At 40.4% G+C, this 16,644-nt stretch overlaps 1 protein-coding gene across 4 annotated transcripts in view; it reads left to right on the forward strand.

Moving 5' to 3' along the window:
* The first annotated feature begins 581 nt into the window (after positions 1-581).
* fibcd1b (fibrinogen C domain containing 1b) overlaps positions 582-16,644 on the forward strand; it is an 85,492-nt gene continuing 69,429 nt past the window's right edge. For 3 of the 4 annotated variants that reach the window (XM_041059127.1, XM_041059129.1, XM_041059128.1), the window contains exon 1: positions 582-680. In XM_041059127.1, the coding sequence (XP_040915061.1) occupies positions 609-680 (72 nt within the window). In that variant the 5' untranslated portion in view covers positions 582-608. The remainder of the gene's footprint in view (positions 681-16,644) is intronic. The other variant, XM_041059130.1, reaches the window with a different exon arrangement.

Consider the following 16,644-nt stretch of genomic DNA (forward strand, 5'->3'; position numbering starts at 1 on the left):
CTCTGTCCATCCCCCTGGGGTCGGTGTCGGAGTCATATCGCTGAATAAACGAGAAAAAAGGACGTGGCAGCTCTGCGACCCTATCCCATCCTGTCTTTACCTGTTCAGTCATACCTGGTCGCAGTCTGAGCTGACCTGGCGTCTCAAACTATCCTGGAAACGGGAGTGGACGGGTTGCACTTTGCAATCTGAGCCAAAGAAGATTTTGTCGATTTCTTTTTTGTGGAGTAAAGGGACTGCGCCCGGTGCTTTCGGAATCATTTTGCAGTCTTTTTTTTTCAAGTCCAGTGTAATTTTGATGTGTTTGTGAGTGAGGTTACAAACCCTGGAGCCTGTGAACACTCCTTTTATTCTTTTAATTGGAATAACGGCAAAATAATCAGGAGACTCTCGGGAGGAATTTAAGTTCCATTTTGGTGCGTAATTTGTGCGGTGCGTGCGGTTGCTGAGCCGCAGAAGTAGTTGTGCCTCCCTTCTTTTTTCACGCCGAGAGCCCAATTTTTTTTCAGTGGAGTAGGCAAAATCACTAATAAAGACTTAAAAAGCGCGGGTTTATACTCTCTTGCCTGGAACAAACAGGCGGATCGGATGCGCAGATTCTCCGTAGGATGGTAAATGACCGATGGGGAATCATGAACAGCTCTTCTGAACTCGAAGATGGGACTCGGCATAAAAACCAGGTATGTTCACACGTAAACAGTTGTGCTGTGGGTTCATGAGGAGTGGTGCATATGTTGGTGCAGTGTTACCACGCTTAGTTTGGTGATGTGGCTCTCGGGCGAATCTCTGCACTGTATAGACAGTACAGCTGCAGATGAGCTTTTCCTGATTCCCGGGGCTCTGGCACTTCTGTTGCTGTCAAATAGTCGGGACCCACCCGCAGATGACACAGTCTCCGTGGTTACTTCTGTTAACGTCAGAAAACGCTTAACTGTAGTAGTTAGAATTCCTGGAAAACAATTAGTCGAACTGAGCAGAATAAAGCTGAAATCACGACAGGAGATTAGTATGAGTGTGAATAGGCCGATAGATGTTTGCGCATCTTGGCTGCATCTTCCCCTAACATTCTCACATTTCAGCCTCGTGTAAACCTTGATTGTGCTTAATTGAATATGATTTAATGAAAATCGCGTTTGTGTTTGAGGTGTTGAAACGTGGCACACAGACATCTTCCAATAGCTATTAACACTCCAGAGCTCTTTAGGCTGTCTCCCGCTCGGATGAATTGAGACAGGAGCGGACGTGCGTTGTGTTGCAGCCAGGCAAGCTCACTTTGGGGAATTGTCAATGTGTTTTCACAAGGTCAGTAGAGGGTTATTGACAGCCCATGAGGGAAATGGCTCTTCTGGAACAGGGAATCGGATTTCGGGGCACCGTTAAAGCTTGGCGCCTTTGGAAACACGCAGCATGATTTACCTTTCTCATCGCCTGATGAGACTGAGGACGGATGTAGGCTTGTTTTTATGCGACATCACTGGCAAATAATCTAAAGGTGCTGACGTGAAAACTTCCTCAGAGCCAGTGCAAAAATATTTGAGCACTGAAGAAAAGTAAAGAATATCAGAAATATCACACCCTTAAGTTTTTGGTACTTTTTAATATTAGTTTGCTTTTTCCTCCAAATGAATGAGCAGCTATGAAGAAGGCAACAGTAGAGAATATAAATCGCCTAATGAGTTATAATTTTGATCAATAACGATCACTTTGCTTAGACAGCTGTCTCATCCACCTCTAAATGTTTTTCATCAAACCACCTCACTCCAAACTAATGAAAAATTTTCTTTGACTGAACTAAATGCGAGTTTGTGGATTGTGTCATTCAGCAGGCGTTTGTCAGAAGTAAACAAGCTTGTGGCACATTTCTTGTAATTTACAAAGCCTGACAGGTGTCAGAAGATATGTGGCTTCCTTCCTTGTGCTTCTGTTGATTTCATGGCTTAGTGTGAATTATTTCTATGGTGGCTCTTTGAACTGGGCCTGTGTTTTAGTCCTCCATAATGTATGATTACACTAGTATCAATTAATACAAGGCTGCAGTTAATTTTTCATTCCTTACAGTTGGCTGATTTTCATGTAACCTTTATATTTTACCACATACAACATTTTCCTACTTCCCACCAGCTGCTTTGCCTCTTTTATAATCACTTAAAGGTCATGTGAATAGCAAATACATCTGCCCTGGGTTTTAATTTGGTGATTATATGTCCTGTTACAACCAAATCTCTGCCTCTGATCACTAAACTGGCCAGGAAAAAATCTGTGCAGGGAAAATGACATCTGATGAGATTCATTTAGATGTTTTTTTTTTCATGTCTGTGTTCTTGAGGAAAGAAAATCTGACTAAATGCAGCTCTAATGTGCTGAGTGGTAAGTCTGGAGGATGAAAAGGCAAAATATGTCCCATAACCCCAACACTCACTCCGGATCAGACAGCATCAGGGGATGTTGGATGAGATGAGAGGCTGTGGGAAATGGGGATGGCTAATGCTGCTATCTGTCCCTCTCCTCTCTACATCTATCTGTCTCCTTCTCCTGCACTTGTTATTTTGCTATCACACACAGACACACATAAATACTCTTTCTGTCTTTGTGTGTCAGCCTGTCTCTCTCTGTAATCTTGAGCAGTAACACTGAACCTTTATCTCCAGCCTTGCGCTATTGACACAGTCATTTCAGACCCAGTGGGGAGGGATTGGGTAATAGAGATCTCTTGTGGTCTCTGTTTGTTTTGATATTACAAAACATGCCCCACTATTTGTCTGGTAACTCTGCATATTTGATTTGTTGCTGTAGGTGTGCTGTCACCTGCGCCCTTTTATAACAGATGGAGTCCGGTTAGAGTAAAATGGAGATTCAAGTGCAAATTAAAGTCGGCCTTGGAATCTAATTCGCTGGAATACAGGCAACAGAGACTGAGGTGACATGGTCAGATTTAGGCTTAATTTGTATGTATAAAAATGAGACACCTGAAAGAAACAAAATGGCTACCATGAGCAGAGAAACCAAGGATGCTATTCACCATTATTTCCTCAGCAATGTGAGGATAATTAAAATTAAGGATATAAAAACATGTAAAATGCTTCATTTGACTCAAAGAACAAGGGGTGAAATATTGTGTTGGAAAAACACCACTACTGATTTTTATTTTTATTTATTTATTTTTTTGTTAGGGGTGGGTTTCCAGGTAGATTGTAGATAGTTTGCTATGTTTGTTCCCATGGAACATCTTTACATCTTTACAGTATATGTGTCTATATCATTCTCCTCTTCACCACATATGGTTCATGCATTCACATATATCCACACATAGTTTAGCCGAGAAGTCAGTTAGACCCAGTGGGGTTGCCCACTCGGGTTGGAGGTAATCAATAACACTCTGAGAACTCCAAACTTTCCAAAGCACTGAAAGGACTCTGTGTGTATGAGTAGAATGCTATGGAATACAGCTGCTAGCTCACACTCAGCTGTACACACATACACACTGAACTAAAGAGCTATATATTTTATAGACAGTCTATGGGATTTTTATACTCCAAGCTTCACATTAGAACCATGGACCAACACAAACACGTCAAAACCACACAATCAAATCACCTAACTATAGTTAGGCTGTTTATGGATCTCCAAAATATCAGACGCAGGGCTGTAAAAAGGAGGAAGGTTTGCCTTGACAGCTCGCACACTGTAGGACCACATCTATCAACAACACACTCGGCAGCGACCCAAGTCAGAAATTATATCAGGCTTGTATGACAGCCATGGTACACACACACTAACACCTCTGTCAGGATTGATCAATCTGCGCTAACTCACCTTAATGCAGCTCAGTCCCACGTGGTAACTGGGGCTCAGGCAGGACCTAGAGGGCTTGATCATCCTTCATGTACAAATATTTCAGCATATCTTATAATTAAGGCTGAACAATTTATGGAAAGTATCTAATTGCGGTTTATACAATTAATTGTACCAAGCATAATTACAAACGTACTGCTTAATGCAGTTGTTTGTTGTTGAGGACCTCCTAAGTGTTTTCAGTAAGAAAAGTAAATTGATGCATTCAGTTCTGATTTGTCCATCTGTCTGTCCCTTTCTTGTGAATGGGATATCTCAGGAATGCCAGGAGGGAATTTCTTCAAAATTGGCACAAATGTGCACATGGATCAAAGGTCAAGGCCACTGTGACCTCATGTTCATATCATTCTTGTGACATATGAGGAATGCCTGGAGGTAATTTCATTACATCTGACACAAACATCCACTTGGACTCAAGGATGAACTGGTTAGAATTTGGTGGTCAAAGGTAAAGAGTTTGGACAGACATGGATGTAAGCTACAACTTGACTGGTTGCTGGAGGTGTAAAACTGCCAGCTGGTAATTCTAGTTCCATAGAGAAGTAGGCAAACAAGCTCTTATTAAATAAGATATTACATTAGTGGTGTGCTTGACGTTGCTCAGTAGTATTCAGATGTAACCATGACATTCAGAGTGGATTTATATTTATTGGTATCAGCTTTATAGTTGTCCAGTAATGAAGGCAATAACTGCTGGTAATTTGCAACCAATTGTGTTTCATATCAGACTGATGATACGCAAAATGCTTCAGCTCTGCTTCACAGCTCCAAATCCTAGAGGTTCACATGTGTTGTAGTGTTTTTTTAATGATCAATAAAATACACAGGTCTTTCTTAATGTGTTCAAAGATCAGAAATTATACAGACTATTGTTTCTTCTTCTTTAGAACTATATTTGGCTGTGTGCACATTTATAGACACTGGCATGCGGAGAGTGATCATATTGACCAGACAACAGCCATTGTTTCTTTTTTCCTGTTTTGCTTATGCAAACAATTAATGTTAATTCACTATGACTGACTAAATCTGCAGTTATCATAATAGCTGATGAAATAAACAGCTGCCAGCTTAAACTTTAAAACTTGCTGCATCTTATTAAGACACTGTAATGTAAGATATAATTAACATGGCAGATCTTGTGATTTGAAAATTGCAACCTTTCAAATTGTGATTTTGATTAATTCTTCAGCCAAATGAATAATCTTGCATTTATTTGACTATACACTGATGTGTGTTAGGTATATATTTATTAGAATTTAGACTTGGCAAGCATGTACATGTAATCTTTCCTACTTCTAGCTACTGCTAACATCTGAAATGGCTACAGTCAGAGTATAAAAGTGTGTTGATAGGTGAAGACTGTGACTGTGTGTACTGTATGTGTGAGACGTGAGCTGTCTAGTTTTGTGGATACCCTTGTCGAACTAATGAACCTGCTGAGCTGGCCGGAGGTATAGGAGGTGGTGTGGACTGAAGCAGAGCAGAGCATAGAGAGTTCCCTGGTTCACTGGGCCCGTGATTTCCCTGTGGGGGGTCCTTCTATGGCAGCAGAGCAGCTCTAACAACTTAAGATTCTGTCTCTCCTGTCCCGCTCTGGATGGCATCAAGGAAACACCCACCAGAAAAAGTTTTAGCCCCAGAGATGCTTCATCCATTTGCCAGAGCACATACTTGAACATGCAGCTGGCAGATGAATTGACATGTTCACGTTCTGAACTAAGACAACTTCAGCATGTGAAAATCACTTTTTCACTTCCCTATGCGCTGTATCTTTCACAGTTTATGTGTGGGCGCCTTTGTCTGTACAGATGTAAATTCTCACAAGAGGACTCACAGTGCGAGATGTTTTTAATGCCCATAATGTGACTGTGTGACAGAAGTGCAAGATTTTTGTGTTCGTTTATGTGTGTGTACGTAGTGTGTGTTTTATTTATCCATCCAGCTATACATAGATCGCAGTCAGTTCTCTCAGAGGAGAGACTGACCAAATTAAGGCATGCCAGTCTTTGCTTTAGCTACAGTATGTGTTTAGCAGCTGTTAAGTATATATAAAGTGGGCCTGCTATATTTGTGTGGGTCTGTACATTCCTTGCTTGTGTGATCATGTGCTTCTATCCTGTGTTCCTTTTAAACAAGCATATGGGGGTGGAAATAGAGGGAGAGTTATTCAGCTTATCAAGAAAAAAAAACCCAATCCCTCCGTGTCATTGATTTTACTTTGTTACTGCTCTTCATAACAGCACTGCCTTTATATTGGCATGCACTATAATGAATTTCAGCCTTAATGTTTCACTGTGTTGTTCATCTTCAGTGGGCATGTCTCACACACAGATGCTTATCTACTTGCCTCTCTTCTTTTCATCTTTCTTATCAATAGCATTTTTTTTTTAAGCTTTGGACACATCTATATACTGTATAGGCTTTGTACAGTTGAAACCCATTGCTTTAGTAGTGTTGAATTGTGGGATCAAAACCTAAGTGGTTCGCAGAAGTGTAGGCCTATTGTTAGAATGAAGGTATGAATGTGTGAGAGGAGTGTGTGTGTTGGTGGATCAAAGCGGTAACGAGCCATTACTGTCAAGTCGTTACGTAAGTGAAGAGTGCTTTTACATAGAAAGTGATTTAGTACCTTAATGGAGCAGCATGTTATTTTGTTTAGGTTTTCTGCTGCAGAACGATGGAGCCATTTTGTTTAACGTGCATGTACAGTAGCCTGGTGACATGTGGAGCTTATAACAGACAGCAGCTGTCCCATGTTCTTTTGGCCTTGCTCATCCTCTATCTGCCTTTTTTTTGTCTGACCCCCACTCTCTTCTATGTCTTTTTCTAATTTTCTCCTATTCTATATCTCTTGCTAACTTGAAGGGACAGGATATTTCAATATCAGATTTCTGCTGCTGCAAGGTGGCCAGGAGGCCTTGAGAGAAAAACCGAGGCAGAGGCAAGGAAGGACAAGAACGAAGAATGAAAACAGGCGTAGAAAAAACCAAAAGAGTAAAAATAAGAGCCAGAGTAGAGAAACAAAAGAGTAACCCAGTGTAGAGTAGAAAGGACACAGAAGGGTTGGAAAGTATGAATCACTGTAGGTCCCAGATCGGTGTTGAGCAGACAGCAGGCTAGCTGGGGGCACATGTACCTTCACAGGATGACGCAGATATATTCCAGCTGCTCAAAATCCCACATACCTCCAACAAAGGATTGCTGTCAGATATACCGCGCATTGCTGTTGGAGGAAAGGCAGTCTTTTTCCACAGTCAACTCTTGGATCATTTACAAGCCTCGTCACGGAAGCCCCAAAGCATCACCAAGGGCTCACTCTCATCCGAAACAACAGCTGCAATAGAAAGTAATTGTAACTAATTGATTCATGATTCTTGGTAATTGTGTTGATTTTGTGCACTATACGCTTTAGGTATAGTGCGTTTTGGTGTGTGAGAATGTACTATATGTATTCACACATGTACCTACACATCCACGTATGTGTGGGTGATCATAATGTACATGGTCACACTGTTGGTTTCCTTCTGTGTCTGTGTCTTTGAATGAATGTGAAGAAAGTAAAGCTGAGTAGGGAACATTAGGAAGGCACCGCAGGGCAAGGTTATAGTCTACCTCTCAGAGCATGTATTGACAGATGTGTCAGCATGCTGACCTGATGGGCAGGGTTTCACAGTAGAAGAGCTAAAAGTGTGAGCGAGAGAGGGAGACTAGGCAGGCTAAGGCATTAGATTTCCATCTGCAGGAGTCAGCCATGCACTGTGTGTGTGTGTGTGTGCCGTATCTGTTCAGGAAGAGGTCCTTAAAAAAAAACACTCAAAGAAAAGATAAATGTGTATATTCCCCCCACAATTTTATTTTGGAAGACTGTAATATCACCATTCTGCAATTTATCTTTCACTTACCTGCTAAATCATCATTAAAAATGCATTGGAAATCACCTGTGAGAGGCGGATGAGAGGTGTGCAGAGCTACAGAAAAGAGTGGGGTGGAAATGAGGTAGAGTGGTGGAGTGAGGGATGAGAGAGACATGTGTTACAGAGTTCAGTCATCTTGATGGACAACTAGCCAGACCCATTCCACTGACTGATTGAGCACTATCTCCATATCTCCAGTGAGAAGTGTCCAATTTCCTCCTGGCGATTTCAATCTAAACGTTAAAGAGCTCAGTTCATGGGACACTAGAGTCTTGATCAGAGATGTGAGATTATGGTCCTGCTTTAAGGGAACGTACTTCCCACGACATAATGGATTTTTTTTTTCTGTTCATTTCTTGGTCACATCATTAATCAACGTTCACAAATCCGTATGCCTACAAGTGCACAAAGCACAACAAATCACGTACACACACAGGCACAGTTCCCTTTTGTGATGGGTTACATGTCTGACTAAGAATGCAGACTGAACAGTAAATAATAAGGGAATTAATTAGACTCTGAAAATCCAGTGAATAATTTATGATAAATGGAGAAGTTTAATCAAGCAATCAATCTACTCTAGCCACTGGATCTGGAGCAGAAGAAAATTACAGGACAGAGGGGGAAGGAAGAGAATGCAGTTTGAACTCAAACCAGTTAAGTGCACAATCACACTGAAAACTGCTGGAATACGGAGAATGCCTGGCAGCAAGCCGCAGCTGATTGTTAAAATAGTGATGCTAGTGTGTGGCATCTGTTCCACAGCTAGCGCACAGAGGGCCTTTTTATCTAGGTGTTAAAGTGCCTGTGATTGAGCCATGTTGCTCTCGTACTCTCTCATACTCGGCGGTGTCTCCAAAATCACATTATTGGTTCTTCTCTGAGCCAAATGGAGTCATTTCAGCTGAAAACTGGCCTCATATATTTACCTGCTAATGACTTGCTTAAACTAACAGAGGAAACATAATAGCATCATTATAGACCAGGCAACATCAGGTGTCTCAAGGTTAATAGCAACATTAATTGACTAGAAGGATGAAGGCTGAGGAAGCCTTGTTGTCCCTGTTAAGAAGTAGCCTTGATTGGTGAATCTGTGAAAATTAAATGACCGCATTGCTTCTCGATGCCACATTCAGTGAAACGTGTCAGAAAAACCCAGTGACTGGGTCATTTTCACAGATATGTTTTCGGGCTTGGGGACATGTATGTCACATTCAACAAGCCGAGCCCTGAACCAATTCTTAAATTATCTCCATTTTAAATATAGCCTAAAAATAATGTTCAGCATATCTTTAGTGTAATTCATGCAAAAATCACAAATGCAGTATGTTCACTCAGCTAAAACAAAAATTAAGGTTTTTGTGATCAGCAGAATGAGGAGAAACAGAAAATATTCTCAACTAGACAGAGAGAGAGCCACAAAGAGATGCAGAGATATATTTATTGCAGCTATCCTATTAAACAGTTATGACAAACTCATGGCTAATATATTAACAGACTTATCCACCAACATCCATTATTTATTCATCATCCAAAATTCAATCTGGCAGACTGTGTGCCATTATTCAGATGTGCTGGGGGAAAGTGGCACATTTGAATAAATGAGGAATTGTAAGGCTCACTCCCATGGCTTGTTGTTATTCCAAAACCCTCCCTTTAAATGATTCAAACATTAAATCAATCAAAAAATGTAGGAGAAGGATTGATGTGGAAAAAAAATCCCCTCCCTAGCTCACATAGCTGGAATTCATATCTTTGGGAAGAAACATTTTATTGTTCTTGACCCATTAAAAAAAAAAAATCCAACTTATCAAAACTGTTGGAAGTGCCTCTGCTGTACACCATCTGGCTTGTGTTTTTCATTAGCGGAAAAAGAAAACATTATATTTTCTGCACGTTTCAACTTGCATCTCATTTCAGGGCAGTTTCTGAGCTTCTGCTATGGCTGCACAAGCTCATATTTACTATATCTGGTTTGTCTTGTTTCCTCTGGTGAAATTCTGCACCTCTCTGCAATACCTAAGACTGAATGAGATTGGATATGGAAATGTAGAGTACTGCGGACCACTAGTTTCTGCTGATGCTGTGGAACTTGGCAGCATGGAGAACAGGACATATTCCTCAGAGAAACAAACACTCGCACATACAGACACTCCTGTGCAAGCAGACACAGAAAACCAGACACGCATGCTCACACATACTCATCAGTTAATGTGGTACATTACAGAAAAAGCAGCCACAGTAAAACATTTAAACACATTTAAACTGTGGGAGAGATAGTTGAAAATGTCAGGCAAAAAGTATTGGAGGAGGCTGTAAATGGAGGAAAATATACAGGCAACAGTTTAACTTAATAGATATATTTCACATCTGTGGCTCTAAATCAGAATCTGTTGCTAAGTACTTTCCTCTAATCTTCCTAATACTGTGTACTATGACAATGCTAATGTTTAGTGGGTAAGTTAAGTGTGTTAGCATGCCAACATTTGCTAATTAGCATTGAACACAAAGTCCTGCTGTGACAGAGATTTAAAATTTTCAATGAGCAGCTTAGAGTCTTTTAGTGGGGTGCCAGCACCGTTCTTCTTACTGACATTTTATCTGACTTAGCTCAAAGTTGATGCAGGTGGTAGACACAATGACAGTATTAATCACTCTAATCCCATTGCATTAAACATGTCAGTGCAGTAAACAGTGTGAATAGCTGCCAGGCTTGTAATGTTAGTGTTTGGCTTTAGTTGTTCTGCTGTTGAATGTGATTGCAGGTGTTCTGTTATTTTATCCAATGACTTGGCCAGCATGCTACCCAAACACTGCAGTGTTCAGTGGCTAGTGCTGTAATTGGATCCGTACAGTACAGTACAATACAATAAATTTAAGACGGTCGAAAACAGAAGCTCAAATCTCCATGACCTTTAGAAAAATTGGCCAGTAATTGAAGACACAAATATCTCAATCCCAAACATTCTCATTTTGAGTTCTCCAAGTACTGTCTGTCTAGTTCCATTATTTCCTGTTCACTCATATATTCTTTTTTTGCACAAACTTGTTGAAGGTATCAGATTTGATAAGGAGTCTAGAAATGGACTTGGGGTTGGGGGGTTTACAGTAGCATGGCAGTATTATAGAATTAATCCTAGTGTCAGGAATTATAAATACAGTTTACCCTCAATCATGGGAAGATTAAAAAATCATAGCACACTATGTCAATGGGAATTCCCATTCATTGCTAGTATTAATTTATGCTGTTAGATGCACTATCATCTATTATTATAATGTATTATCTCTTATCTATTGCCCATCTTTGCATTCTTGTGAATCTTTTTTGGTGGGTCAGATTTTATGTAAAATGTGGACAATAAATGCACACTGAAAGCAGGAGTTAAAATAAGCCCTCAAAAGGGTTCCTTTTCCTTTTTACATGATAGACTATACCTCACTTTCATGTTTGCCTGGCATTGTAAATCTTAAATGGACATTTTTAGGCTAAGTTGTCAGATAATCGGGTACTTGTAGTTCCAGCCTAAGATAGTTTGGTATTGTAAAAGCCCTTATAGAGCCTGTCAGCACTGTACAGTGTCTCAGCCATTTGTCTGCCACCTTTAGTCAAATCTTCCTTACAGATGCAATGACTAATAGATGAAGTTTGCAAGAAATGGGGATGGACTACAGAGAGTGTGAGAGAACTTATTTGAAAAAAAAGAAAAAAAGTAGACAAAAGTCCAGAGATTTTGGAGGGAAGTAGGGCTGTGAGAAACATGGAGAGAAACTGAGGTTGTCTCAGTTTTTTTTTTTTTAATAAGACTGAATTTGTGACTAGATGGGATCAAAAACTGTCACATAATCGCTGACACATTGTTCTTTAGCTTGTTTTGGTTCATCCAGTGTCTTTCTTTAAGCCTCCCCACATGTTAAACTTATGCTCTCTCTCTCTCAGCCTCTCTCACTGTGGGGAATGGAATCTGGCAGGTTCCTCACAGGCTTCCATAATGTGCTAACATAAGAAATCAATCAGACTCACACTATTTCTACAGCCCCTCAGCTCACATTGATTTATTGCAAATGTGTTGAAGATGAAGGGAGAAACTCTTTAGCACTGTGGGGCAGGGTGGTCAAGGGGAGTAGATGTAAAGAGAGAAGGATGAAAGGACAATGACAGGCTTGGGGTGAAAGGTGAGGGGGAGGAGCAAGCAAAGAGGAGGGGTCTTGGTCTGCTGACCTTTGTTTTGATAGGCTGATGGTCACCTTGGGGTCAACGCTCTGTCATCAGCCATCCAGGCAGAGAAAATGATGATAATGTATTTTATATTTTGTATTTGCTGTGTGCTGTGGTTTTCCAGTATGTAGGGCATGGCAGCTGCTGTCAGCCTGTAGCGTGATGGGTCAGGGGTCACAGAGATGGTGGTGGCTTAGCTTCCCACCCAACACCATCAGTAAAGTAACCTGGCAAAGTTATAAGCAACTGCAGTGCAGGTTTTTTTTAAACCCAACTTCCCCATCTTGTGTGTTGATGCGTCTGCTGATATTACTTGTTTTTTTAAAATGTGTGAGTCACCTGTGTGTCATAATCTACTTAAAACTTTGACTTGACTCAACTCTTGGCATTTTTTCAAATGTGGCCCCGGTTCATGAGTATCATTGTTAAAATGTGTCATCTTTTTAAAAAACGTTTGCTATTTTCTAAACAAAATTATTACCATATTAAAGTGGTAATTTGTGCCAAATGCATTTTGTAATGTCTTTTTGACTGTTGTTACTGATTTGAGTCACTTTCAGTCTCAGCATTTTTTAAAACTCAAAACAAATTATCTTGCTGTTGCCACTCAATTATGATTCAGAGCAATTTCATATTTCATGCTCACACAGCTCAGGGGCGATATCTGGAGGGATGCCTCAGCACTAAATTTTGTTTCCTATTTTATACATCCACAGAGTGAAAGGCTTGTTTATCCGTTTTGGAAAAGATGACTGTCGGAGGGGGAGAGAGTAAGTAGGAGCTCAATAGTAGCTTGGTGTACTTATATCATGGGCATACATTTAGAGACACCAAAGGGGGCTGATGGAGATGAGGATTGAAGTGGATTACTGAGATAGGACAGCATTTTGGAGAGAATGAAATCTTATTTTTATATTATGCTTTCATAAAATACACGAGCAGGAAAACATACGTCTTTCCACGGCCATATGCCGCTCAGCAGAGTGGCTGTGGCCCACTCTCTGCGGGGGCTGCGAGGCAGATTGAAGGGGTTAAAGAGGAGATTAAAGTGATAATGTACATCTCTAATCCCCAGCACTTTAAGAGGGCAAAGAGGCGAAACTGCCTCCAACCACAGAGCTGGACATGAAGAGGGTGCATCAATGGCCATCAGGGTCAGGCATCACCACGGCAACAGATTATTCAGAATAATTATCTGCCATATGCGCCTTGTCACAATTAGAAGTTGGCTGTGAGCCGGGTCATGGGTCAAATGCTGATCAGAGTATTGGGGTGGTGGCGAACGTAACCCCCTACACTGTTTATTAGAATAAAGTCCAGCTTGCTTATCACATCTGTCACGAGCTACAGACACACAACCTTCACTCTGCTTCTTAGCAGATATTCTTAGAGATCTGATGCTACTAGCTACATCACTGTGTTGCAGTTGGTTTACTCTAAATGTCTTTGCATACAGCGTGTACTGAGCTTTCAGTAGCATTTTTTTTTCCCCCAATGATAGACCTTACAAAATGAAAATCTGGAAATGAATAAAATGGATTTATGATTTCAATCAGAATACTAAGTTTCTCAAATCGACTTTTTGAGCAGCAAGGAAAGGAAATGACTGTGTGAGGAGAGTGCGCAAATGTGAGCTGACAGAAGCGCAGACAAAAAAAAAAAAAGGAAAAATTGTGTGGTTTGTTCTCACAACCAAATCTTCCATTAGGAGTCCAGACATTTTAACTCATCTCTGCAGCTCTCCCGCAGGAGTTATACAGAGAATGCTTCATTTCCCATAAAGCCGTGTTCACACTAGTACCCTGGGAAAAGCAGCCAGCAACAAGGTGCAAAGTGGTTTATCCATTATAGTGGATCATTTATTCTGTCACTGTGGCTCATGTGAGAAGTCATTTGGAGTGACATACCCCTCTATGATGTTTACTGCCCTGCAAAGCAGAAAGGCCAATATCAACTTTCAAAATCAAGGTTAATTAAATTGGAAAACTTATTTATCTGAGTAATATTAGCTGTGATTTTTGCTTCTTGTACTTCTCACTTTCTTTCTTACTTCTTACTCATCTTCGTAGTAGAGCCACATGGAGCAGTCTTCAGTAAACCATCCTCAAGTCACCCACAGCAATCTTTGTTCAGACTGAATCTCTTCATCTAATTGTGGATTTGGTATGAAACAGTTTGAGGAACCCTGCGGAAGTGCAAAACGAGACACCAGCTTAAGCAATTTATTTATTTTTTTTTTAAAACACTCACGATACCTCAGGCTTATTACTGCAAGCTGTCAGATTGTGTGAAATGCACAGTGACACTGCTTTTCTCTGATCAAATTTGTCACATCCTGCCAGGCAGGATCACAGGGTGCAGGCACTTCCGACACGAGCCTGGTGTGTTCAGACAAACCACTTAAATTTAAACACCAATTAAGCCCCATGCACTACTTATATCTGTGGTCTATTAGATTGTCACCCATCACTATTAGGAGACACTTGGAGCCCTCTGGCATTCTGGAAAAATAATTACATTATTTCTGCGTCATAATTACTGCCTTGAAAGTGTCTCTTTCGAGCACTAACAAAGCAGGCTTTTACTCTGTCTCCCCAGTCCTCCCTCCCCAAGCTCTGCCTTTCTCATCTCTTGTCTGTTGTCTCTCTAGACACTAATGAAGTGGTTTAATCTCGTAACTCCAGAGGAATTGTCAGCAGAGGACTGCATTAATTAAGTTCTTGTGTGTCTTTCGTTTTAAGGTTTCCACATTTTCAGGAAGGACCTACCATATAAACATGTCTGCCATTATCTCTTACAGTTGCTTTGTGACAAATCTGTAGACTGGAAGCATTTACATGTGCTTTGGGGCAGTGGGTTGATTAATTAGTCAAAATGAAGCTAATGCTGTTTTGTGCACTGAGTTTGATAGTTTGATAGCACGCTGATTTCCCATTTGCAACTTTACTCAACTCTATGAATCCACCCAAATGAGATCTGTTACCATCTTGACTCTAGAATTGTGTGATCTCTGTAGGAACTCACATTAAGACTCCTTTTGCTCAGCTGCTCGTCTAAACAGAGAAAAAAATTCTTACTTTTACCCTCTAACTTATGAACCTACACATTGTGGCAAGTTGGTATGAAAAACCTGTCAGACGTGAACTGAGTTTGAGTAATTATATTGTTCCATTTGGGTAAACATAGTGAATAGCTTGTCTGTTACCTCCAGAGCGTGACTGATATTTAGCACCTGCTTACCACACTCAACTTGTCTATTTATGCAGTCACTCTACTTTGATTTAGTCCTTGCCTTCTTCAGAGTGTTCACTTGGATAACATTTTCTTTGACACTGCCTTACTGCCTTCATGGAAAAAAAAAAAAAATGTCAGTTGTGGCAGTTTCTTTTACAGACAACCAGGGAGCAAGCCACTGCTTCTGCTCTCGTATTTGCCGGCTCCTGAGTCCCAAGGATTCAGACTGTTGACTTTAGATCATAGCTTTTCAGAATAAAGTGTACATCAATTTTACATCTCTCTTCTACACTTCTCTTGTATTTCACCAGCTAAAGCTGCCACGGTTCTTTTTTTTTTATTTGAACAATACTCTTAAGTATAGCACAGCGCTTCATGCTAGGCTACAATTTGGGTTGCATTAGCTCTGCTTTCAGCAACTGTTAATGCAACAGCTTTTCAAAATGTGCTACAATATCTCCTCCAGTTATTTGAAAGTTAAGAATTTTAGTGTATGAAGTGTTAAGTTGCAGCACAATTTCTGGATAATATTGCACAGTATTGCCTCAACCGACACTAAGGAAATGTGAAGACTGCATGTATCTTTTCCTGTATATGCATATGATTTTTCCCAAGAGCACTCATTAAATTCAGTTTCTGTGCAACTGCATAAAAAAGGGGGAAAATAATCTCATGAACCACAGGTCAGGATGACACAAAACCTGGCAAGTGCATTCATTGGATGTGCCTTCATGTAGTTTGTGAAAAGCTTAGTTGAGTTTCTTCAAACAGAAGGGCTTAGATGATTAACAGTTTTTGTCAGTTTTTATGAAAGAAAAGAAAAGAAAAAGTACAGCTACATGGCACATGCTTCTAGTATGTGTATCTGCCTGCTACTTAATTTCACACTCTTTTTGACATTCATAGTTTCCACTAAAGTGGCTTTCCATTGCTTTCCTCCTGAAATGGAGAGCAGCACATGGATGCGTGCAGCTTTCTTTCATCTATTTATTATAGTGGTGGTAGCAGTGTCTTATGCATGATGCCATTATCTCTTTCTTTACTTTATTTCTAGGTCACGACTTTACAATGTAAACTTGTTATCTGGCAGTTAGGGAGAATTGTTGCACTCTTTTTTTCTGCTCTTTTACTTACTTACTTTTGGTCTTTTGAAAAAGCAGTGACCAAACCCCCCACACTCTGCATCAAGAGGCTCCTTCATGATGCACGCATATCCCCATTTTACAGTATCTGCTGCACTCACTGACCATTGCAAGGGAAAGGTTATTTTGTGTGGAAATTTAGAATAACTCCATTATACTGACGGCTGTTTTGTGAAAATTGCTTTGGTATTTATGAGCACTGCCACTACAGCAATAGCGCTCTACTGTTGGCATGCTGGGTACCTTTGTATCTGCTAACTAGACTCAAGTCAGAAACTGTCAACGT

This window comes from Toxotes jaculatrix, chromosome 16, assembly GCF_017976425.1.
Source record: "Toxotes jaculatrix isolate fToxJac2 chromosome 16, fToxJac2.pri, whole genome shotgun sequence".
In the NCBI taxonomy this organism is placed as follows: domain Eukaryota; kingdom Metazoa; phylum Chordata; class Actinopteri; family Toxotidae; genus Toxotes; species Toxotes jaculatrix.